The sequence below is a fragment of the Panulirus ornatus genome, chromosome 30 (genome assembly GCF_036320965.1).
Source record: "Panulirus ornatus isolate Po-2019 chromosome 30, ASM3632096v1, whole genome shotgun sequence".
NCBI lineage: Eukaryota > Metazoa > Arthropoda > Malacostraca > Decapoda > Palinuridae > Panulirus > Panulirus ornatus.
The window spans coordinates 21,818,707-21,843,331 of NC_092253.1; the positions used below are offsets into that span (position 1 = coordinate 21,818,707).

At 40.4% G+C, this 24,625-nt stretch overlaps 1 protein-coding gene across 4 annotated transcripts in view; it reads right to left on the reverse strand.

The window, feature by feature from the left end:
* The window catches only part of bbx (bobby sox), a 182,161-nt gene that overhangs the window by 113,873 nt on the left and 43,663 nt on the right, over positions 1-24,625 (reverse strand). The window contains exon 1 of one of the 4 annotated variants that reach the window (XM_071679917.1): positions 10,156-10,830. The exons of 2 other annotated variants lie outside the window; for them this stretch is intronic. In XM_071679917.1, the coding sequence (XP_071536018.1) occupies positions 10,156-10,218 (63 nt within the window). In that variant the 5' untranslated portion in view covers positions 10,219-10,830. Of the gene's footprint in view, positions 1-10,155; positions 10,831-24,625 lie in introns of those variants that run through there. One more of the 4 variants, XM_071679918.1, reaches the window with a different exon arrangement.

Here is a 24,625-nt window from a genome sequence, read left to right on the forward strand (position 1 = left end):
TATATATATATATATATATATGTGTGTGTGGAAATAAAAAGAGCGTGGTTGAGAGAGCAGAAGAGGGTGTTTTGAAATGGTTTGGGCACATGGAGAGAATGAGTGAGGAAAGATTGACCAAGAGGATATATGTGTCGGAGGTGGAGGGAACGAGGAGAAGAGGGAGACCAAATTGGAGGTGGAAAGATGGAGTGAAAAAGATTTTGTGTGATCGGGGCCTGAACATGCAGGAGGGTGTAAGGAGGGCAAGGAATAGAGTGAATTGGAGCGATGTGGTATACAGGGGTTGACGTGCTGTCAGTGGAGTGAATCAAGGCATGTGAAGCGTCTGGGGTAAACCATGGAAAGCTGTGTAGGTATGTATATTTGCGTGTGTGGACGTGTGTATGTACATGTGTATGGGGGGGGGGGGCCATTTCTTTCGTCTGTTTCCTTGCGCTATCTCGCAAACGCGGGAGACAGCGACAAAGTATAAAAAAAAAAAAAAAAAAAAAAAAAATATATATATATATATATATATATACACACACACACAATAGTTCGCTGTCTTCTGAATACTTCTTACAGAGAATGAAAAATCCTTTTTCGCCGGCTTGTGCACACACACACACACACACACACACACACACACACACACACACACACAACCAGACGCAAGGGCCAAACAAACTACAGAGTTGCCAGCGGCAGGAGGGCGGTGTTCCCACTACCCCCCATGAAGCTCAAGTGAGGAGGATATGACTCTCTCTCTCTCTCTCTCTCTGGAAACGGTTAGCAAGGCATCAACCAGACGTAGGTCGAAACCTAATCAATAACCTGGTAGAGAGAGAGAGAGAGAGAGAGAGAGAGAGAGAGAGAGAGAGAGAGAGAGAGAGAGAGAGAGAGAAATGGAGTTTAGTTTTAAAAATCATCATCTTGACCGTATGGTTCACGAAAATCCTCAATCCCTCCACCAATATCTCCAACTTTGTACACACACACCACAACATCCAAACCATCACTTCCACTGCGCCAAATGAAACACCAATGGTACGTTCATTACGCAACCTATGGTAATTACGAGGGTTGGTAACACGGTTGAGCACTGGTAATCAAGATGTTGTATTCGTACCCTACACACACACACACACACCACACACACACACCGCCATCAAATACACAGACGAGTACACACATTCCAAGGTCTTCTACACTTCCTGCACAAGTGGTGGTCCGAACCCCAAGCTGAAACCACGGGCGTTAAATTACACATAAGTGATGGCCATTAGTTCATAGCCTACCTGCTCTCGGTGTAATGACCATGTTTTCGTTTAACATGTCCTACGTAAATATAAACTTGCGTTCCGTTTCAAAGTGTTTTCGTTTAACACGTCCTACGTAAATACAAACATACGTTCCGTTTCAAAAAGTTTTCGTTTAACACATGTCCTACGTAAATACAAACATGCGTTCCGTTTCAAAGACATAATAAAAAGGTTTTATTCCTTTCCGTGCGACAGCGACACCGTGATTTATCCCATAAGGATCGGTCAAAGGCCAGGCCTTCATACCCAAGAGTCGTAACGATGTGCTCCAGGGTAGTATCGATGTGCTCCAGGGTCGTACCGATGCGCTCAAGGGTAGTACCGATGTGCTCCAAAGTCGTACCGATGTGCTCCAGGGTCGCAGCGATAACGTCAAGGGTCGTACCGATGTGCTCAATGGTCGTAGCGATGGCATCAAGGGTCGTACCGATGTGCTCAATGGTCGTAGCGATGGCATCAAGGGTCGTACCGATGTGCTCAATGGTCGTAGCGATGACATCAAGGGTCGTGTCGATGTGCTCACTGGTCGTAGCGATGGCATCAAGGGTCGTACCGATGTGCTCAATGGTCGTAGCGATGACATCAAGGGTCGTGCCGATGTGCTCACAGGTCGTAGCGATGACGTCAAGGGTCGTACCGATATGCTCAATGGTCATATCTTCGTATTCTTAACGTTACAACAGTTAATCGAGCAACCGCCGACAACTCCTTCAATAACACTAACACCACTTCGCCTGTTTCCTACTGCCCTTGGTAACTATACAATATGGGTGGCAAACTGTACGTACTCCGTGGCCGGGAATTTTCCCAACACGTAATTTAGAACGCTGGGGCTTTTGGTCGGCGGAAAGGAGTCAAAGACTTGGAAATAGTGATCTGTTTGCCACTCGTGACGAAACTCGACTCGTCTGGATTCACTCATTACTCGCACATTTGGTGTCAATTAGCGGGTTGTCAGAGCGAATGACCGCAGCAAATTCGTGTTCCTGAGCGAAATTGGTGGGACAACGGTATTGTTGTGGGGTTACAGGTACGCCCTCTCTGCAGACACACAAAGGCCAGGAAGATCGTCAACTGGTCTGGCGGGAAAGTCATCTTACCTGGCAGAACAGAGACGCAAGGAAAGGGAGAAGCTGACGGAAAAAATCAAACGTAATCGAAAGTCTAAATGGCTCCCTCCACTTTCCCCTTAACAGTTCGTACTTTTAATATCTGAGGCCTATATATATATATATATATATATATATATATATATATATATATATATATATATATATATAGGCCTCAGAGAAAAGAAGGAACAGAGAATTGGGCCAGGTGAGGGTATTTCCCTCAAAGGCCCAGTCCTCTGTTCTTAACGCTACCTCGCAAATGCGGGAAATGGCGAATAGTTTGAAAGAAAAAAAAAAAAAAAAAAAATATATATATATATATATATATATATATATATATATATATATATATATATATATATATATATATATATATATAATACCAAGATATGTACAAGGAAATCAAAATACTTTCATTACAGTTCCATTCAAACACGGCTGTACGTACTCAAGTCTTTTCAACTCCTGCAGGAGTAACCCATCCAAACCGATGCATGACCAACCCCAACGCAGACACAAAAACCTCACTCCTCGCTTCACACTAAAGCAACCCTTATTCACACGGCCCTACAACCCCTGCAAACATACCAGTGGCGAAACCAATTCCCTTGTAATTACTCGACATGCACTACACAACGCACCTCCCTTCGAGCATAATCTTGACCACCACCCTAGACATACATCCATATTACACCACACGCCCTAGACGTGCACGAGATACCGTACTTCTGCTACTGTGTGGACAACATAATAAACATCGACTCAAGAACCCTCATGCCGGAGAAGCAATCTAATACCACACTGGACACACTCAACCCCTGCCCCTACTCCTCCAATGCCCTGCAATCACGCTGCAAACACACACCACTATACACTTCTCGATCCGTGGTCCCCGTCCGGTGGAAATGGTCGACTTCCTGGGCGCTGCAGCACCCACAATGGTCCCTGTATCCTCAAATCTAACCTAAGCGACTCGCACAAACCCCTGTCCCCTGAATCCCTCCTCCTGGTACAAACACCTACCTTAACATTCATGCCAAACATCAACATATTGTGTCCTCGCATGCAACTGAAATCAGGACGTGTCAACAGCAGCCAGGTATCCCCAGCGTGGCTCGGCACCCCACTGCTCGAGCTAGACAGCCACAGGAAACACCTAACTATTTTCGTCATATCCCGTGGCATATTCCAGCAGTCGGATCCGCTTGGCCGTGACTTGATTCTCTCCCTCATTCTCAACCACGTATCCAGTGCCCCTCCGTCCACTGTCCAACTGTTAACTATCCGGGACAGCATTACAGCATTATTATGAACTCCACACTTTTCAGTCTAGAGGTGAGGGACACTAGCTTCAAAAGGGAGGGGGGGGGGGGGGCTGGCGAGGGTGTTGAGTGGGAAGGGGTGGGGGAAGCTTGGGAATGATGATACATGAATCAAATGAGTGGAAAAGCTTTTATGCAGTTTTTTCTTTTTCATACAACTTCCCGGGAAACGTGTTAATTATAACTAACTGCTGTATGCTGATGTAAAAAAAATGTAAGCTATTTACCACTAACAGACCTGGGAATGTGCACATTGCCCGTGCGAGCGCGCGAGCGCGCACACACACACACACACACACACACACACACACACATATATATGGTTGTTTAATTTGTTTATGGATGGGGTTGTTAGGGAGGTGAATGCAAGAGTTTTGGAAAGAGGGGCAAGTATGAAGTCTGTTGGGGATGAGAGAGCTTGGGAAGTGAGTCAGTTGTTGTTCGCTGATGATACAGCGCTGGTGGCTGATTCATGTGAGAAACTGCAGAAGCTGGTGACTGAGTTTGGTAAAGTGATGTGAAAGAAGAAAGTTAAGAGTAAATGTGAATAAGAGCAAGGTTATTAGGTACAGTAGGGTCGAGGGTCAAGTCAATTGGGAGGTGAGTTTAAATGGAGAAAAACTGGAGGAAGTGAAGTGTTTTAGATATCTGGGAGTGGATCTGGCAGCGGATGGAACCATGGAAGCGGAAGTGGATCATAGGGTGGGGGAGGGGGCGAAAATTCTGGGAGCCTTGAAGAATGTGTGGAAGTCGAGAACATTATCTAGGAAAGCAAAAATGGGTATGTTTGAAGGAACAGTGGTTCCAACAATGTTGTATGGTTGCGAGGCGTGGGCTATGGATAGAGTGGTGCGCAGGAGGATGGATGTGCTGGAAATGAGATGTTTGAGGACAATGTGTGGTGTGAGGTGGTTTGATCGAGTAAGTAACGTAAGGGTAAGAGAGATGTGTGGAAATAAAAAGAGCGTGGTTGAGAGAGCAGAGGAGGGTGTTTTGAAATGGTTTGGGCACATGGAGAGAATGAGTGAGGAAAGATTGACCAAGAGGATATATGTGTCGGAGGTGGAGGGAACGAGGAGAAGAGGGAGACCAAATTGGAGGTGGAAAGATGGAGTGAAGAAGATTTTGTGTGATCGGGGCCTGAACATGCAGGAGGGTGAAAGGAGGGCAAGGAATAGAGTGAATTGGAGCGATGTGGTATACCGGGGTTGACGTGCTGTCAGTGGATTGAATCAGGGCATGTGAAGCGTCTGGGGTAAACCATGAAAAGCTGTGTAGGTATGTATATTTGCGTGTGTGGACGTATGTATATACATGTGTATGGGGGGGGGGGGCATTTCTTTCGTCTGTTTCCTTGCGCTACCTCGCAAACGCGGGAGACAGCGAAAAAAAAAATGTGTATATATATATATATATATATATATATATATATATATATATATATATATATATATATATATATATGTGTGTGTGTGTGTGTGTGTGTGTGTGTGTGTGTGTGTATATATTCTAATTACCCTGTGAATCATTCACTCACAACGTTAATGGCCATTACAATCTTACGACTTACATAGTTACTTTCGACAGTAGTGAGTTACTAACACTGGACCACAGTGAAAAAAGTTAAAAGGCACTACTTGAGAGAACCTTATCACCCCAGTCATTAGCATAAGCAACGCCAGTAACGCGAACATCAACGAAGTCACTGTACACGAGAACGCTGCCAATAAACAGTCAAACAGGTACAGGATAACCAATATTCACACAAACAAACACACAGATAAAGCTTCTGGCGGGTACACACTACGAATGGTTATGCGACAAATGAACCTTGAGCACGAGAGACAATGCAGTACATTCTAGGCTACCCACCCGTATCACACGGCGCCCGACTAACCACGTTACTCTACCCTACCTCAGCTGCAGGGGAGTTAAGCTACAGCCTGATAACGTTTGTACTTCCATACTGATAACGACCGTGTTTACCAACGCCCTTCATTGCCACCACTCGACTACAACCGACTGCACAGGTCTATATATTACCCGTTAGTACTAAGGTGCACAGATAAGACTTTACTACCGCCAACGTTGTTTACAGTTCAGAACACCACTGCTCAAGAGAACGTGTTGGAAGAGCCACAGACCTCCATCACCACAAAAAATATTAAAGTTCCAACAACAACAGAGTTGACAACATGAACGGGAGAAAGAGTGGCAACAAGAGGATATCACCCCCTCTCCCAGCCCCCCATAGGCGCACGTTTCCACCAGTTCCAGCCAGTATGGAGTGGTATGGTCAAGGTCTGCTACCCACGCCTCACCCATGCACTCACTATAGCTGCCACAAAGAAGGTGGTTAATAACTACCCAACATTACAACTAACAACACATTAAACTCCCATATACAACGCATCTCTAACACCTACCTGTAGGAGTGCTTACACCAGCATGTGCTGGTGGCGGTACGCTGTCACGAACCGTTCCATCCTGCTTATGTCTCTCTACCTGCTACTGCCCTTCAACTTAATCACAAACTGCTCGGTCCGTCACCTTAATTCATCTGCTCTGCGTTCTGTTCCATCTTTTCCTTTATGCTTCTCAACCTTCGTTCCCTGAATACGTTCACTCCAAAACAATAAAATGGCCTCCTGTTAATGATTCCATCATCATATCGACATGAATGTTTCCGACTCTCATACAGAAATGCGCGAATACAACAAATACTGTTCCCAAATTTCTATACATTAGAAACAATATAGTACAATGACACAATATAAATCATTTACTCGATACATAAAAGACGAATACAGTACTGCAATGCCTTTGTTACCTTTGATACAAAACAAATAATAGCTTATAATTCGACAGGGCAATATACACAGATTGTACATTGTAAGTAGTAACAATCCAATCAGAAATTTAACTCATATATCTGCTGGAATAAAATCACCATTTTATTTCTGAACTGGTTTCCCAGCCCTGTACTATTCAGTGTTATTCATTAGGTTATTCCAAGTTTTAAGCCGTTGTATAAAACGAATTTCGGCAATGGTTCAATTTCATTAGGAATATCAAGCGTTTTTCTCTTGAAACTACCTATGGGATCCAAATTTTAAAAAGAGAGTTTTCTAAGTAAAGCTTAAATCATAAGTGTTCATGAGATTTACAGACTTGAATAAATATATGGCATATGCACTACTATGTCACACTAAATATATGGCTATGCACTACTGTTTCATATTCGCGAAAAAGATATATCTTGAGAGCAAATACACACAATCATCACTAAACTTTAAGTTCACTGTTGGCTACTGCCGACAGTAACCACACTCTGTAAATCATGAAGCTCTAAAATGAAGGAAAAAGACGACCTTGAAAAAAATAGGGTGGAGACTCCTTCCCAGAGAGGAGAATGGAAGGGCAAGGCGTCCAATGTGAGGGGGGACTTCTCCTTTACTATTGTCTGGGGCAGAAGATACGGGCCTCTACCACCAGGTCCATAACCTCATGTCACTTGTACACGAAAAACAATAGAGAAATGATGGGGAAAACGATCAGGTTCAAATTGATTGGGAAAATATGGGAAAAACTACATAAGGAAGATTCTCATCTAATTCGGTTTAGAACACTGCTTGTCATTCGTCTCGCCTCAAACAATTCTCCAATCCTTTTATAACCACCACAAAAAATACAACCTTTCGTTGACGATTTCGATGGACTATAATTTGCTTGGCCATCTCCAAGATCTATGACGGCAGTTTAGAAACAAATCATAAGAATTTCCATTAAACAGAGAATAAGAAAAAAATATATACACTTCCGGTGGGTTACCGCAAAATAATTGTCAATAACTTTTTAAGAAATATATTGGTTTGAGAACTATTTAATTCGGAAATTAAAAGTGAATTATATCGTGTGGTATCCGGCGGTGGTGATGTTAAAATGCAATTTGAAGAAGAGTATTTATTCGCTCCTTTATCATTATCATGACGAATGAATTATGAGGTCTACCATATATCATATTCGAATAATCAGCTAAATGGCATTTCGGGTAATAATCTGATTTGTATAGCATATACGGTTCTGACCATATAGGCATGACGCACACTTGAGGCAACAGAACTCTGCTGAGGTCAGAAACTGAAATCTGAGAAATGTACGAAGGCGTTTGTGAGGCCATACGTAAGCCGGATGTCTGATCGGTTCCAACATACAACGAAATCATCACAACTCAAAATTAAAGGTTTAACAATAATGAGGCTATTTGCTAGTCTACAGCTTAGAGAGAGAGAGAGAGAGAGAGAGAGAGAGAGAGAGAGAGAGAGAGAGAGAGAGAGAGAGAGAGAGAGAGAGCTGATCCTCCTATGTCTCTGCCAATATCGTCGAGACAGCCACAAATTCTGATCTTCAACGCCAAAACACACACACACACACACACACACACACACACACACACACACACACACTTGGCTTAGGCTGGGATGCGTGCGTGAGTGTTCGAGCGTGTACGTACATACATATATGACATGATACATATATTTAAGGTTAAGGGGCGGGGCAACACGAGTGTAAAACACTCCCCGTATAACACACAGTAACCAAATATATATATATATATATATATATATATATATATATATATATATATATATATATATATATATATATATAAACGCTAGGTAAAAAAAAAATATTCTATTCGTAAACACTTAGCAGTCCATCCTTGCACAGCAGCACCAGCCAAGCCTAGCTGGGAGGGACGCGCGCAGTTGCTGGAGGGGTTCACGGAGGCTGCAAGTTGGCGAGGCACAAACGCTTGACCACGGTCTAAAGTGACCAGATATCCTCGAGCTAAAATGCAGGGCATCTCTTCAATAAAGACGAGCAATAAGTGATCTCACTTACATCCTGGTATAATTCACCCAAGTTGTTAAGTAAGTAAATCACAAATGACCTACTACATACTAAACATTATTACCTTTTCATCCTCCTACATTTCCCTGTCAGTTACTTTAATAGCCTATGATTCAATTTCAGAATATCGTCGTTTCAAAAAAGATTTGTTCGAAATTCACTTTCGTTTCTTAAGTTACGATTTTTCAAGTGTTCATAACTCGGAGAGATGAAATCATCAACTGAAACATTTCTGACACGCTGGATGCTTTTTTTCTTTTTTTTTTGTAATAGTGAATGATTCCACCCTGCGGTGATCAGATGGTATTTAAGATGCAGTCCACTCCAACAATTTCTTATTTTCTATTTTTTGGAGGGGGTTAATATTGGAGTTTACGTTCTACAGTAATTACAAAATTTCTGTTATGTCCAGTCGATGGATCTACATTTTAGAAGCACTCTGCAAAATATATCAGCTCCCAAATGAATATCAGAGATATCTAATTAATTAATAAAAACATTTCGAAACTTCTTGTAAGGCAGAAACTTTAATTACCATTTTTCCAATAAAAAGATGTTCAGATCCGAGATCTGGCTGCAGTGAAATTCCATTTCCCTTTGGACATTTTGTGATCAGAGAGGAAAAAACTCCCTTCTGATGGTCACTGTCACATTAACAGAAGCTCAAACAAAAGGACAATTCTAGACAATCAAGAACTCCATGTACGGTTGTCAATAGTATAGTCAAAAACTACATATCGTAAATTCAAGCAGTATTAACCCTAGTCGGGAACTACTTTTCATAAAATCATTGTAAGTAATACGTATGAGATATAGTTCAAAGTATCTTAATGCACAATGATAAACGTGTAGCCGAGAAATATGGAGTGACAAGTGGGAAAAAACTGAAATACCAACAATGTTTACATCAAACATAGCGTTTTTTGTTTAATAAAACAAACTGATGCCCGTTTCACTGATGGTATTTTTTTTCTTACTATTGCATGACAGTATTATGGACCGAGCACTAACATATGACCACTGAAAAGTGGACGCGGCTACAGATTCTTTTGGTGTTCATGTTAACAATTTCAAAATCATGAATCCATTCTCATTAAGAACATGGTTATGAACCAGACGTGTCTAATAGATGATACATGAAAATGAAGAGCATTAGAAGAAAGTACATGATTTGGCTATAATGCTGAATCTTACATCAGTCAACAAAGATAAAACCTATGACTCAAAACCACATCATATTACCTTCGATATTTACGAATATTTGCATTACTGCAGCATATGTACAAACCAGGCACAAAATAGTTTTAAAGAAGCGGGACAAGTGCGATCGTTCTCTCCTAATACCGGACATTTTTGCGCCTTTTAAAATTTCTTGGGGAAACTGGGACACACAGCTCAAAAGCAAGACTGTTCCACCGACGTCGAGGGACTTCATGATTTTTCTTAATTGCGGATGAAAACCCCGATCAAGAAACATGATAGATATGTAAATATGTTACTTACCTTCCGCCAGCTGGCAGGTGTGGGGCTGTGACACCCGTCAGTCATAAGTGAACAGACTTTCATGGAATGAACCACTAACACAACATCTTCCAGGTAATCGCACCATCTTCAGGTACTGAATATATTCCCAATGGCTTTGGTGCACATACGCTTGTTATAAATACTATACGCAACAATCGTTTCACCATGCTGTTCACTAACCACACAATACACTACACTGATTTCGTTTTCATTAAAAACAGTTTATACTCTTAAAGTTTCTGCCCATTCTCACTTTAATAAGGTTTACGTGACGGCGCTCGGAGTTGGAACAGCTTATTCTCAAGACGCACACATCACTCTGACCTGACACACACAAGACTGGATGTTGCTCTCTCAGTTTTTGCATCGCAAAGTAATCAAATTTTTCTTTGCAGAACAATTTGTTATCACATGAAATGTACCTGAATATTTCCATTACATGTTGCACTATTTCTTTTCTTCTTTTCTAGAAAATATTTGCATCAAAAATTTCCGATGATACGTAGACACTGTTTTCATTGCGAAACACCCGACTATGCACTTTTCACGTTCACTTGACTGCATCTTCAGGTATTACAGAGATTATAACACACAAGGTGTACTGCACTGTGTTCCCCTCACGTCTTACCGCCACGGAGGTCAAGGGAGGACTGAACTGCTGACCTGGTCCAGAGATGAGGCCGGGACCAGGTAAACAAAGCGTCATAACCAGCAGTTTGACCCATTGAATCCGTATTGGGCTGGGTCAACATAAACAAGTAAACGTCCAACTTCTGTTGAGTGTCTCAATTTCCTGTTCTAACCAAGAAAACAACTTTGAAATGTTACAATAAAAGATGATAATGTTTCTATTACTTGATAGCTTTGGACTCCCAAGTGCTCAGACATTAGCAAAAGACTGGGCGGGTCGGCGGTTGTTTAAGCACTAAGTGGCATCACGGCCCATGTAAAGGCGCTTGCCTGACCCCGACTCGCTGGGTCGCATGAGGTCATGTTGGCTGGCAATGCTGCTGCATCGATCTCCGAGATGACACAACGCAACTTGCCTCACACACAGTTTAAGGGTTGCACGGATGATTTTTATAACATTGATAAGAGGTTTTACGATGGAAGTAGTGCATGTTTATGCGGTCACGAGAGTGTGGTTTGAAAGAAAAAGTCGGTGCGTCCAATTATCGAGCTGGCGCGTGACCGTGGACCACTTATGGCTGCCAGGCCAGCCACCTTCCGTCCTACTGAGGGTTCCGTGCACGTGCTGTGGCGGGAGGACCCCACAACTGGGGAGAGAGAGAGAGAGAGAGAGAGAGAGAGAGAGAGAGAGAGAGAGAGAGAGAGAGAGAGAGAGAGAGAGCAGTAGTAGTAGTAGTAGTAGTAGTAGTAATTACCAACAAGTATTTACATTTTGTCATAAGTGAGGCCTCGCGCGTAGCTATCACTGCTCTGCGCAGGAAAATATGGTTACGATGAACACGTCATATGAGTTTCGTGTTGGGAAGTGTGAGCAGAGGTTGTATATCTGAGTTCTGAAAGCCAGCTGCCTACGTGTTGGTAAGACAGAAAGAAATGACAGGTACCTGGGCCAAAGCAGTGACACTTGACAGCTAATTCACTTGGCAGTCGTCAAAAAAGCCTTCCGATACCAAGAAGAGGAGCAACAATGATATATACCTCCCATATAGGTAGACTACTACTAACGAGAGAGAGAGAGAGAGAGAGAGAGAGAGAGAGAGAGAGAGAGAGAGAGAGAGAGAGAGAGAGAGAGAGTAAAGCAAATGAACATTACCACAACACAGCACTACACGTAACAAGAAAGTTATGACACTACAGTTGTCATCGTCCTCAGCAAGTTCTAGCAACTGCCCACATACGTAAACGGAGGTCAGCCACTTGACCTATTATGCAGATGACAGCTACGGGTCACGTGCTTAATCCCTTGAGCACGATGGTATGACCCCTAGGGTACGATTACTGAGCGTGGCGGTACGACTACTGAGCACAACGGTACGACCCTTCAGTAAAATGACACAGTCCGTTGACCTATCCCGTTAAGAGCAGGTAGAAAAACAATCTCACAACTAGGGGGTCGTACCGTCGTGTTCAAGGGGTGGGGGAGTCGACGACCTCTGCGAGGGTATCTGTCTCTAGACAGACCCAACCCAAGAGAGGGCGACTGAACAACAAGCAACAATCGCAAGCAAGCACAAGGCAAGAACCAGAGGCTCAAATAACTTTCACCACACACACACACACTGGCGGAAACGGAAATTGTAGCCGTTTCGTAAGCCGGTTGCCATAATCGCCTCCTACATGTCGGTTACTTCGTTGGTCTGTTGCCATACTCGCCTCTTATAAGTCGGCTGTTCCGTACGCCACCTGCCATAATCACCTTCTAATGCTCGGCTGTTTCGTGAGCCGGTTGCCACAATCGCCTTCCCCTGGTCAGCTGTTTCGTAAGTCTATTGCCATACTACATTCTTACTCGTAGGTTGTTTCGTAAGGCGGTTGCTATACTTGCTTCTTAATGGTCTATTGTTTCATAAGGCGGTTGCCACATTCGACTCTTTACAATGCGTCAAAAGCCTACTAACCTTGCCATGAGAGAGAGAGAGAGAGAGAGAGAGAGAGAGAGAGAGAGAGAGAGAGAGAGAGAGAGAGAGAGAGAGAGAGAGAACGAAAACAGCCACGAACGTCACTAAGACACCCAGTCTTGCCAGTAATACGACCAGATACATTATCTGAAAAACAGTGGTCCCAGCACCAAGACTAGCACAACAGTGCTGCCAGTACCATGACCAGCAGTAGGGAGAAGGCACCCCAGCAAGCTGAGATCGCTAGTATTATCTTATCTCCAGGGGTAAGGAGGAGTTTCCCGACGCTTGCCAACCCAAACTATAACAGCTGAGACATTACTCCTCGAATCCCAAATACAATCCCTTCCAATGCAAGATGTGAAAAAGCAAGGGATATCAAAATGTACTGTGACAAAAATACAAGCAGAACTCCTGCCAGCCAACATTTGTATAGACTAAGAAGGGAAGGCATGAGTACATTATGATAGGGAAAGAGAGAAAAAAAAAAGCATTAAAAAGAATATACGATCTACAACCATGAATGGAACACTCTGCTTTCGGTACAACAATCTAAATACTTCAGCCCAGCATATAATTCAACATAGCTGTGGGACAATGCCCCAGTAGAACTTTCCTTCTTCCCTAGTACCCAAGAACAGAAAGCCATTTTTGCCCCAAGAAACTAGGCCCTTTGGAGCCCTTTTTGGTATAACCACCATCAAGATAGTTATTTTTCTCCAAACACATAAATGGGCCCTTCTGAAAATCTGAAATACAACCTCCCCTATGTAGTCCTTTACAAATTCAGTTACATCTGATAACTGTATTATACATAGCTTCCTATATAGTCGGTAAGTGTAGTTATAAGATATAAAACCTTCTCCATGTAGTACAAAAGTCAGATTATATAAAGTAAAACCTTTCCCCTTCCATACAATATACAAGCCACATGGAATGCAGCCTTCCATATGCAATACACAAGTCCATGTATACAAAATAAAACCTTCCCTGCAATGTATATGAATACGAGTGAATTTAACAAGCCTTTCCAATGCAATAAACATGTCCCTGCACAAGATATGTCTTTATAATGCACATGAAGAGTCCAGAACATGAAAAAAGCCTTACTACATGCCAAGCAAGTTAGTCTATCTATCTATATCTCTGATGCATGTTCCCTTTGGGAACTCCACAGAGAGCGTAGCCATGGCAAAAAGTTTCCATAACTGGTGAACTCCACAAAGTCAATATATACCAGATATAACTTTATGCAATGCAATTCCATATATACAATATACAAAAAATAAACCTTCTGATGCAGTTCAGGGTGTATAAAAATCACAGAAAATCTTCCTTATCCATGATAAAAACATTATCATACAACAACAAAAAAAAAAGCTCAGTAAAAAAAAAAAAAAAAAAACTAGAATTTGTCAAAACAGTCGTAGGAGGCTCTCGAAGTTTAAGACATAAGATTTTCTAGTTAAGGTAAAGGTGTGGATCAATTAAAACCTTCATGTCTCTAGAACAATACAGAACCACCAGGTATCATTTTTAAACAGTAAATTAAAATAATAACATCACTGATTATGATAGTAATAATAATAATAATAATAATAATAATAATAATAATAATAATAATAATAATTTGTTTATGGATGGGGTTGTTAGGGAGGTAAATGCAAGAGTTATGGAAAGAGGGGCAAGTATGAAGTCTGTTGGGGATGAGAGAGCTTGGGAAGTGAGTCAGTTGTTGTTTGCTGATGATACAGCGCTGGTGGCTGATTCATGTGAGAAACTGCAGAAGCTGGTGACTGAGTTTGGTAAAGTGTGTGAAAGAAGAAAGTTAAGAGTAAATGTGAATAAGAGCAAGGTTATTAGGTACAGTAGGGTTGAGGGTCAAGTCAATTGGGAGGTAAGTTTGAATGGAGAAAAACTGGAGGAAGTAAAGTGTTTTAGATATCTGGGAGTGGATCTGGCAGCGGATGGAACCATGGAAGCAGAAGTGGATCATAGGGTGGGGAAGGGGGCGAAAATCCTGGGAGCCTTGAAGAATGTGTGGAAGTCGAGAACATTATCTCGGAAAGCAAAAATGGGTATGTTTGAAGGAATAGTGGTTCCAACAATGTTGTATGGTTGCGAGGCGTGGGCTATGGATAGAGTTGTGCGCAGGAGGATGGGTGTGCTGGAAATGAGATGTTTGAGGACAATGTGTGGTGTGAGGTGGTTTGATCGAGTAAGTAACGTAAGGGTAAAAGAGATGTGTGGAAATAAAAGAGCGTGGTTGAGAGAGCAGAAGAGGGTGTTTTGAAATGGTTTGGGCACATGGAGAGAATGAGTGTGGAAAGATTGACCAAGAGGATATATGTGTCAGAGGTGGAGGGAACGAGGAGAAGTGGGAGACCAAATTGGAGGTGGAAAGATGGAGTGAAAAAGATTTTGTGTGATCGGGGCCTGAACATGCAGGAGGGTGAAAGGAGGGCAAGGAATAGAGTGAATTGGAGCGATGTGGTATACCGGGGTTGACGTGCTGTCAGTGGATTGAATCAGGGCATGTGAAGCATCTGGGGTAAACCATGGAAAGCTGTGTAGGTATGTATATTTGCGTGTGTGGACGTATGTATATACATGTGTATGGGGGTGGGTTGGGCCATTTCTTTCGTCTGTTTCCTTGCGCTACCTCGCAAATGCGGGAGACAGCGACAAAGCAAAAAACAAAAACAATAATAATAATAATAATAATAATAATTGTAATTTTTTTATACTTTGCTTGCCATTTTACACCTTAGCGGGATAGCAAGAGGGATAGACAAAGAATGGCCTTATGTGCTTACATTCACTCTAGATGCCATGAATAATACACTGAAAGCAGAGCACCCTATCCACAGCCAAGCCCTACAAACTCTTTTCATGGTTTACCCTGGCTGCTTTATATACCTTGGATCAACCCTGTGAGAGTCTGTTGCCCCCTGTAAATCATATCATCCCAATTCATTCAGTTCCATTTTTACCTCTCACCCTTCTGAATGCCAGTACAACTATACATTCAAATATGACAAACTTTGCCTAACCAAGAAGTGAACTCACTCTGAACTGTTACATTTCCTTTTCTCCCTACACTAGCTCTCAGAAATTCCTCATCCTAGCATGCCCTGGCATAAGCCAGTAAGTTTTGCCTTACATATTTGTATGTGTTTTGAATATTCATTGCTACAGTTGTCTAAGAAAAATCTATACATACTTAACTAAAAATGAAAACAAAAAACACACAGTCACAGCCATACTGTAGCAGTAAATTCCAATTTTGTATCCCAAGTTTTTAAAATACAAAGTAGGAGAAAAATGCTGCAATGGGTGTACAAGTTGCTCATGCAGCATATATAAGCTTAGGGATGAAAACCATGATAACTAATAAAAATCAATTTCACTACATTTTATCTGCTAGAGGCAAATGGGAACCAAGTTAAACAATAACACAGTAAATACATAACAGCACTGAAATGTGTTAGACTGAAGATAATTTCACAACAGAATTGGAGCCAGTTGTTACATCAACACCCTATCTACATGACAAAAGTTTTTTTCACATGTTCACCACATCCCTTATTAATGAGGTAGGGCCATATATGAGGCTACATATAATATTCTTCCTTTGTGAAAGTCTTCTGAAAAAGTTTCAAATAAAACTTGTCAAAACTCTTCATTAATAAGATGTGCAAGGGCTAGACTGTTACCTTAATCCTGACATACTCTTGAATAAACTCACTACCAAACTGTTCTGTCAATTACCAAAAACAGCCTTGACACTCCCACATGCATTTGGAGGCATTATTCTTTCATAAACAGTCAGAATAAGGAAGGATAATGGCAAATCTCCTATACTAAAATGATACTCTCAGAGCAAAACAGAAACTACACAAGATGGCCCTGTTAATGATTTACACCCCTATAAATAGTGGTATATTTTCAATGTATGAACAAGAGGTAGCCAACAGTAGTTGGGGTGGAAAAGGAATCTCTTCATATCTTGAAAAATGGTGCAAATAACACAAAGAGTCCCAACTAGGGACAAGTCCTCTGGAAAACGTAGTACATCTCCCTCTCCTAAGTATAAGTAAAGGGTAAATAAGTAAGATATTATGATATAATCAATTCCTTCATTCTCAATATCTATCTAAACCAAGTATTCTCTAATCATCTGTAGCTTAAAAACTATAAATATTGTTTAATTTTACTGGACCTTATCTATAAATGAGACCAAAACTAGTATATCACAAAAACAAGTTTTGCTGAAGAAAATAGGGCGTAAGTAATGTTTATGTCAAACTGTATTCTTGCAGAGTAAACCATAAAGAAGCACAGCATACGACTGGTTTACATGAAACAAGTCAAAAGTACAGTGCAGAAAAAACCTTTATCATCTGGCACCTGCTGGCCCTAGGCAGGGCTTGATCTGACAGTGTGCTGGTTATAAGAAAATTTCACTCAGGAATTTGAATGAAAAATTATTTGATATGATATTAATATTCTAAAGTATTATCTTATTAAAACTGAATTTGATGATAACTGATTTAAGCAAGAGTTACGGTGTAAAAGCTATGAATCAGCAAGTCTTTACCTACATCTGGTACACTTTCAGACAGTTTTAGTTTGAAACGTTCAAACAGTATGGTCTGGCTCTAAATCACAGTTGGCTACAGTATTTTGCTTTGTAACACCTTTTTCTAATTTTGATTAAACAAAAATACTTGAGTAGTTGTTTTTTCTGAACCTTAACAACACAGACAGCTGACAAACCAACGTGGAAGTGGAAGTCGCAATCTTTCTGCAATTGCTCACAAATGCCTATTTTCTGATGAAGATTTAATGATTCTTGTGTATCACTCCCTTACTGGAAGATTTGTTCATTGATACCTGACTAGAATTGAATGCCATAATTCCAGAATGTGAAAAATAACCCAAAAGAAAGTCAAATCACTTGATGAGTATGAATCAATGTTGTGACAGGTAGGAACTAAAGGTCATGATGCAAAAAAGTCTTTGAATCCTTGCCAACTTTGGGACACTGGAAATCTTAAAATTTTGAATCTATAAAAGTTTTAATATACAGTATCTACCAAGTGTTCACTATCGAATGACATGTTTCATCATTATTCATAAGTTGATAATGAGATGTCTTTAAACTCCACATTAATGTATCTAATATAATGTTTATAAATATGTGCTTTGAACACTCCTAATAAACTGTATGTAGGTAGTTATTGTGTATGGCTGCAATAATTACTAAATACTGCTCCATTACTGTACTAAAATATGAAATTCAGATTAATCCTCTCCAGTCAATCCAAAGAGACACATGTCAGCAACTATATCTGGACTACAAATGATGATAATCCTTAGAAAATGGTTATGTATGACAAAATAAGTAAATCTGCTAATTGAAAATTGGTGCTTGTCAGTATGTCATAAAAATTTCGGGGACATCATTTAGCCTGTCCTCTATTGAATATCAATTTATCTGTCTCTGTTTGTTCAATTGTCTTACAGAAAGTAAAACTGTATGATTTTCAATGTTATAGTTGGCAGGGATTTTCCATAAAAGGCAACACTTTTAGTGTTCCAGTGCACATAAACAGTGAAAAGCTGTATACAAGAACTGCAGCTCAAGCTCATCCTAAGGTGCACTAGCAAAGAACTGCCCAAAGCACTCCAAGTATGCAAATTATGACACTACAAGCTCCTGCTTAGAACTTGGCTCAGTTATCAAAGTTTTTCACAGTTGTGAAAAATTTAATACAAAAAATCCATCTTATCTCTAATGTATAAAATATTTTTTCCTGAACATGCAGGAAGGTGAAAGGCTTGCACAGGATAGAGTGAACTGATGATGTAGTATACAGGGGTCAACGTGCTGTCAACGCACTGCACCAGGGTATGTAAAGCATCTGGGGTAAACAAAGGAGAGGTCTGTGGGGCCTGGTTGTGTATAGGGAGCTGTGGTTTTTGGTGCATTACACATGACAGCTAAAGATGTGTGGATGTGGCCTTTCTTCAACTGATCCTGCGGCTACCTTGCTGATGCAGGAAACAGAGATCAAGTTTGGAAAAAATACTGTAATAATAATAAAATAAAAATGACAATTATAATTGTCCCTGGGGGATGGGAGGAAAGAATACTGCCCTCTTATGTTGTATAAGGCAACTAAGGAGAGTGGGAGCGAAGTAACTGGAAATCCTCCCTTCTTGTAATACTTTCCAAAAGGGGGAAAAGAGCAAGGAGCCAAGTGAGGATATTTCCCTCAAGGCTCTGTCGTCTGTTTTTGATGCTACCTTGCTCATGCAGAAAATGGTGAGCATGTATGAAAAAAATTATGATAATATAATATCTTACGATATTCTCAGGTGTTTCCTTATTCATCATGCATCTTGTCATTGGAAAAAAATTTCTTTGATTTATGCCCCACCCACTTGCAATATTCATTCTGATTCATATTACATCAGCTGGTGGTTAGCTTATAAACAAAAGCATATTGCAAGAAGTGTTCACACTTTCCTTAATTTGTCACTATTTGTCCTATCTCCAAAACAGATGTAGCAATTTCAGGATGTCTGCCAAGAATAAAGGAGTTTTTTAAAGCACAGGACATAATTCTTCACATAAAAAATCTTGATGTGAAATTAGAGGTACTTAGGAGGTGTGATGATGTGCCAAAACTTATGGCTACAGTGAAGGCCATGGTTCTTGCTTACTCAACTATGGTCACTGTGATAAAGGATAAAGATAAGATCAATTTATTTGCTGATTGAAATACCAAGCTTAGGCCCTTAACAGTAATTCAACTAGAAAATTCAAGGCCTATGTGGGGCTATGTAAAGTCAGTATTACCTGAGATCTGGCATTTCAGATCACTCAAAATAGCTCGAAATATTGTTCATGATTTACTAGCTCTTGATGTCCATATGGAGAGGGCTACTGAGCTAGTAAAAGCTGAGCTAATATTACACCACTCATTTTTGACTACGTCCCATACCATCCTAAACGCCTGATGGAGATGAATCCAAATGTCAGGGTGTTTCCTCTATAAAATAGCACCTCCTTCCCTCTACCGATGGATCAGGAAGCGACTGCCATCTTGAAGGCATATCAACTGAGGAGGATATTCCATTATCTCCTCAAAGGTAAAGAAGGGAGGGATAGACAATCATCAGGATGTAGTGGAAGAATTACAGTGTAATATCTTGAATGCTGTAAGCAACATCATCATGATGTGGGAGTCATATCCACAATATGAAAGGTGTTTGGGGTAAGGTATGGCCTGAGTGTACACAAGGTCTCTCAGGTTTTGGATAAGCAAAAACAATACCCCAGCTGCAGCAAACAATTGTGACTTGCTAAAACTGTTGGCTTTGAGGATATTGAAGAACAAGGCTAAATTACCGAAGTCACATTCTGAGGATGTCACCAATGAGGAACTTATGTGGTTGGAGACAAAAAAAAGAAAAAAAATCAAGAGGAAAGGGAACAAACATCCCCAACAACACACCAATTCACAACATGGACTAAGCCAAAATTTCTGACCACTCAGGCAAGGCTGTGGCCCTCGCTATGAGACAGATCCCAACAAAGAACATGTATTTGTGTTCTCTGGAATGCTGACAGATGCTTTATTTAGCAACAAGAAGATATAAATGGAGAGAAAGAGATGTGCTATGCCAGTAACACTGGACAGCCCTTTCAAAAGGCCTATAAAGTCTGCTCTTCATCCAGCTGAAACAAATGCTGAGCCAGACAATTCAGTGAGTGATATATACAAGCCTAGATCCCTGCCTCTTTCTTTCAGTAACCTTCACTCCATTTTAATTCATTCCACCATCAACTCAAGCTCTCATTATCATATCATGTTCTGGCAAATTTTGATTAAACAATACCTAAAATGTATGCTATGAGAGAATGGGAACTTGTTCTTAAGCTGAACTGTTTTATGGATTTGTCATTCTTTACAGGTAAATCAGGGAACATTATGTGCAGGAATGTAACCTCCCTTATATTGTATGACAGTTTACAATTGCATATTTACAGACGGATCACTTAGCTTCAGCTTTTCCAGAAATATAAGTAACCCTTTAGCTAAGCAGAAAGTTGTTCAAATTTAAATCTGCCTGCCTTTTGCAGCACTGACAAGGCATCATAAACAAAACTTATATTTCTTATATCTACTGTATTCTCAACTTTTTAAAAATACGTCATAATTACAGAAATGAATATAAATATGATCACACTAACATCACTCAATGAAAACCATATACAAGGTTACATATGCTTTTCCTCTGTAAGTCTTCTGTAAAAGTCCAAGGAAAAACATGTCAGCACTATGCATCAATCTTATTTGTAAGGGCTAAAGTGTTAGCTCAATCATGGGCTGCCAATTACCAAAATGGCCTGCCATTCTTATATCTACTTTAAAGCACAATCCTTGTTAACAGTCACATTGAAAAGGATATGGCAAATATCCTTTCCTAAAAGATTTACTTCCTGAACAAAACTGAGAAACCAGTGAAGGAAACAATAATGTCTGCAGGCAATTTTCAAGTACATGGATAAGGAAATGCTATCAAACTGTCCATATACAACATAAAGCAAAAACTATAATAGGCTTCTCAAATTTGGACAGTGCACCTTTAGAAGCATAAAGAACTGAAAAAGAAAGTCCAGAAGATGGCAATAAGGATGGTACCAGAATTATGACAGATGAGTTACAAGAAAAGGCTTGAAGCCCTAAACTTGCCCTCAATGGAAGAGGGAAGACTGAAGGGTGACCTGATCAGAAACTTTAAGCTTTTAAGTCAGACTGATGATGTTGACTGTGAACAATTCTTCATATGATGTAGGGATAAAACAATCAGAACGTAGCATGAAATTAGAATAGAAACTTGTTAAAAAAGGATATAAAGACGTGAACAGTATACAACAGCAATGGATGTTCAATAGATGGGGCCCCACAAGTGTAAAACTCCCTCCCTGTACACCACAGAGGTACACACAACCCTTGCAGAAGGATGGTCTACAAAGTGACATTTCATGTTAGCAACATCAGAAAATCAGGGACTGAATTTTCTAACGACAGTAAGAGCGTGGTTGAGAGAGCAGAAGAGGGTGTTTTGAAATGGTTTGGGCACATGGAGAGAATGAGTGAGGAAAGATTGACCAAGAGGATATATGTGTCGGAGGTAGAGGGAACGAGAAGTGGGAGACCAAATTGGAGGTGGAAAGATGGAGTGAAAAAGATTTTGAGTGATCGGGGCCTGAACATGCAGGAGGGTGAAAGGCGGGCAAGGAATAGAGTGAATTGGATCGATGTGGTATACCGGGGTTGACGTGCTGTCAGTGGATTGAATCAGGGCATGTGAAGCGTCTGGGGTAAACCATGGAAAGTTGTGTGGGGCCTGGATGTGAAAAGGGAGCTGTGGTTTCGGGCATTATTGCATGACAGCTAGAGACTGAGTGTGAACGAATGGGGCCTTTGTTGTCTTTTCCTAGCGCTACCTCGCACACATGAGGGGGGAGGGGGATGGTATTCCATGTGTGGCAAGGTGGCGATGGGAATGAATAAAGGCAGACAGTGTGAATTGTGTGCATGGGTATATATGTATGTGTCTGTGTGTGTATATATATGTGTACATTGAGATGTATAGGTATGTATATTTGTGTGTGTGGACGTGTATGTATATACATGTGTATGGGGGTGGGTTGGGCCATTTCTTTCGTCTGTTTCCTTGCGCTACCTCGCAAACGCGGGAGACAGCGACAAAGCATAATAAATAAAATAAATAAATAGTAAGTTTTCAAGATAATTTGAAGAAAATTCTGTTTCTTTCAATATTCTTTCACTTAATAATAAAACATTTAAATACACTGCATTATTTTTCTGTTGTTATGCCTTTCAAAATCTTATCAAAGCAAAATATCAAATTCTTATACTCCAGCTACTAATGGCCATCTCATCAAGAATATCAAGTTTTCATTTTCTTAATGTGCCATATAAACAACCTATCATGAAAATGCTAAAATATGTAATAATGGCCGAATACATCAAGAAACATAAATATCACATACTGATAAGGACAAACTTACTTTGGATTGCCTGACAAACCATTCACACCACCCCATCCCACTCCATCACCACCACCCAAATCCCTCATTTCCAGTATTCTTGTTAAAATCATATCACCTGATTTACTTGGAAAATGACAACAGCTGCTGAATAATATCATCTAATATACATCATGATAGAGTGTGATATGTTGATGGTAAGCTCTTTCAGTTGTCCATACATGAGACTCAGATTGGAAAAATTCCTGGTCTGGAGCATAACCTCCCTTGTTACATGGGTTTCAATTGTTCATAAATCAATTAGCAAGAATGACAATTCACCAGGAACATAACCCTGTTAGTTGGTGAGGATCCCCTATAATCAAAAGTAGGTAATTATACAATATGTACATACTGATTTCCTTTGCCGTACCCAGTTACGATGGTTTACGATCAACTTACTGTGACTCATTATGCTGTCTGTAATGCAGTTCCTCCACAGTTTATAAAGCATTTAAAATCACCCTGAAAAACCCTCTGTATCGACCTTTCACATAACAGTGCAAGGTCAATGTTTCACTACTGTAACTGGTTTATAAAAAGTATTCAAAATTATCAAAGGCTTTGGTAATTCAGATATAAGAAGCCAATAAAAAATTGATTTGTCTGACTTAATTCATAGTAATGGATATAAACTCATAGGTAAAAATTTCACCTCAAAAGAGGCAAAGAACTTTTTGTCCTAAAGGATTGTTAGCAAACGAAACTATTTGCAAATTAGAGTAATTGAAACCAGTTCTATGGACACATTTAAATAGAGACTTGATAAACATTTTGCTTCAAGTCTATGAGTAACATTATTTGTAACTCCTTAGTAACAATGGCAATTTGTAGGTTTTCTCTTTGAATTATCTGTTTGCCTTCCTACTTTTAACATTATAATCTGTGAGTTTCTGATATCTTCCACTATTACAAAACACCTCAAAAATATCAGAGGCTGCTGCTGTTTCAATTCCTTTGTATAGACAATGTTGCAACATCTACTGCAACAACCATCACCTTTCCCTGATCTTTAACATTGAGGCTAAAGGTATAAGCAAGCATGACATCCACTCCCCACACAAAAAACCTCAACACAAAGGCAAAGAACCAACTATATGCCCTCAAAACATATACGGGAACCATATTATGACAAAAAAAGTGTCCTCTACACACAATTCATCTGCTCTAGCCTAAACTATGCCTCACGAGCCAGGTCATTTACCTTACCAAAAGCAATATAAAAAAGCTGCCAACTAAACAAAACAGAGCACTCAGAACAATCACTAGCTGCCTAACAACTACAAGCACTATACAACGAAACAAAGATTCTACAATCCCACCTCAAAGTGCACAGCACTCAATTCCTTGTAATACCATTAAAGTCTCTTCATCTGGTTTCAAACCACTCCAAACTAACCACCAACACCCAGGGAGAAATACAATGCCTATACCTGTCTCACATTTCAACTATATTTACAGATCCCTCCAACCTCAACAGACACAACACTGGCAAGACATATTCACAATGGAATGACCAGAGAAGCACTAATCAACTGCCCTTTACACCCAGTGATAAAACAACTTATTTATTTTATTTATTATACTTTGTCGCTGTCTCCCGCGTTTGCGAGGTAGCGCAAGGAAACAGACAAAAGAAATGGCCCAACCCCCCCCATACACATGTATATACATACGTCCACACACGCAAATATACATACCTACACAGCTTTCCATGGTTTACCCCAGA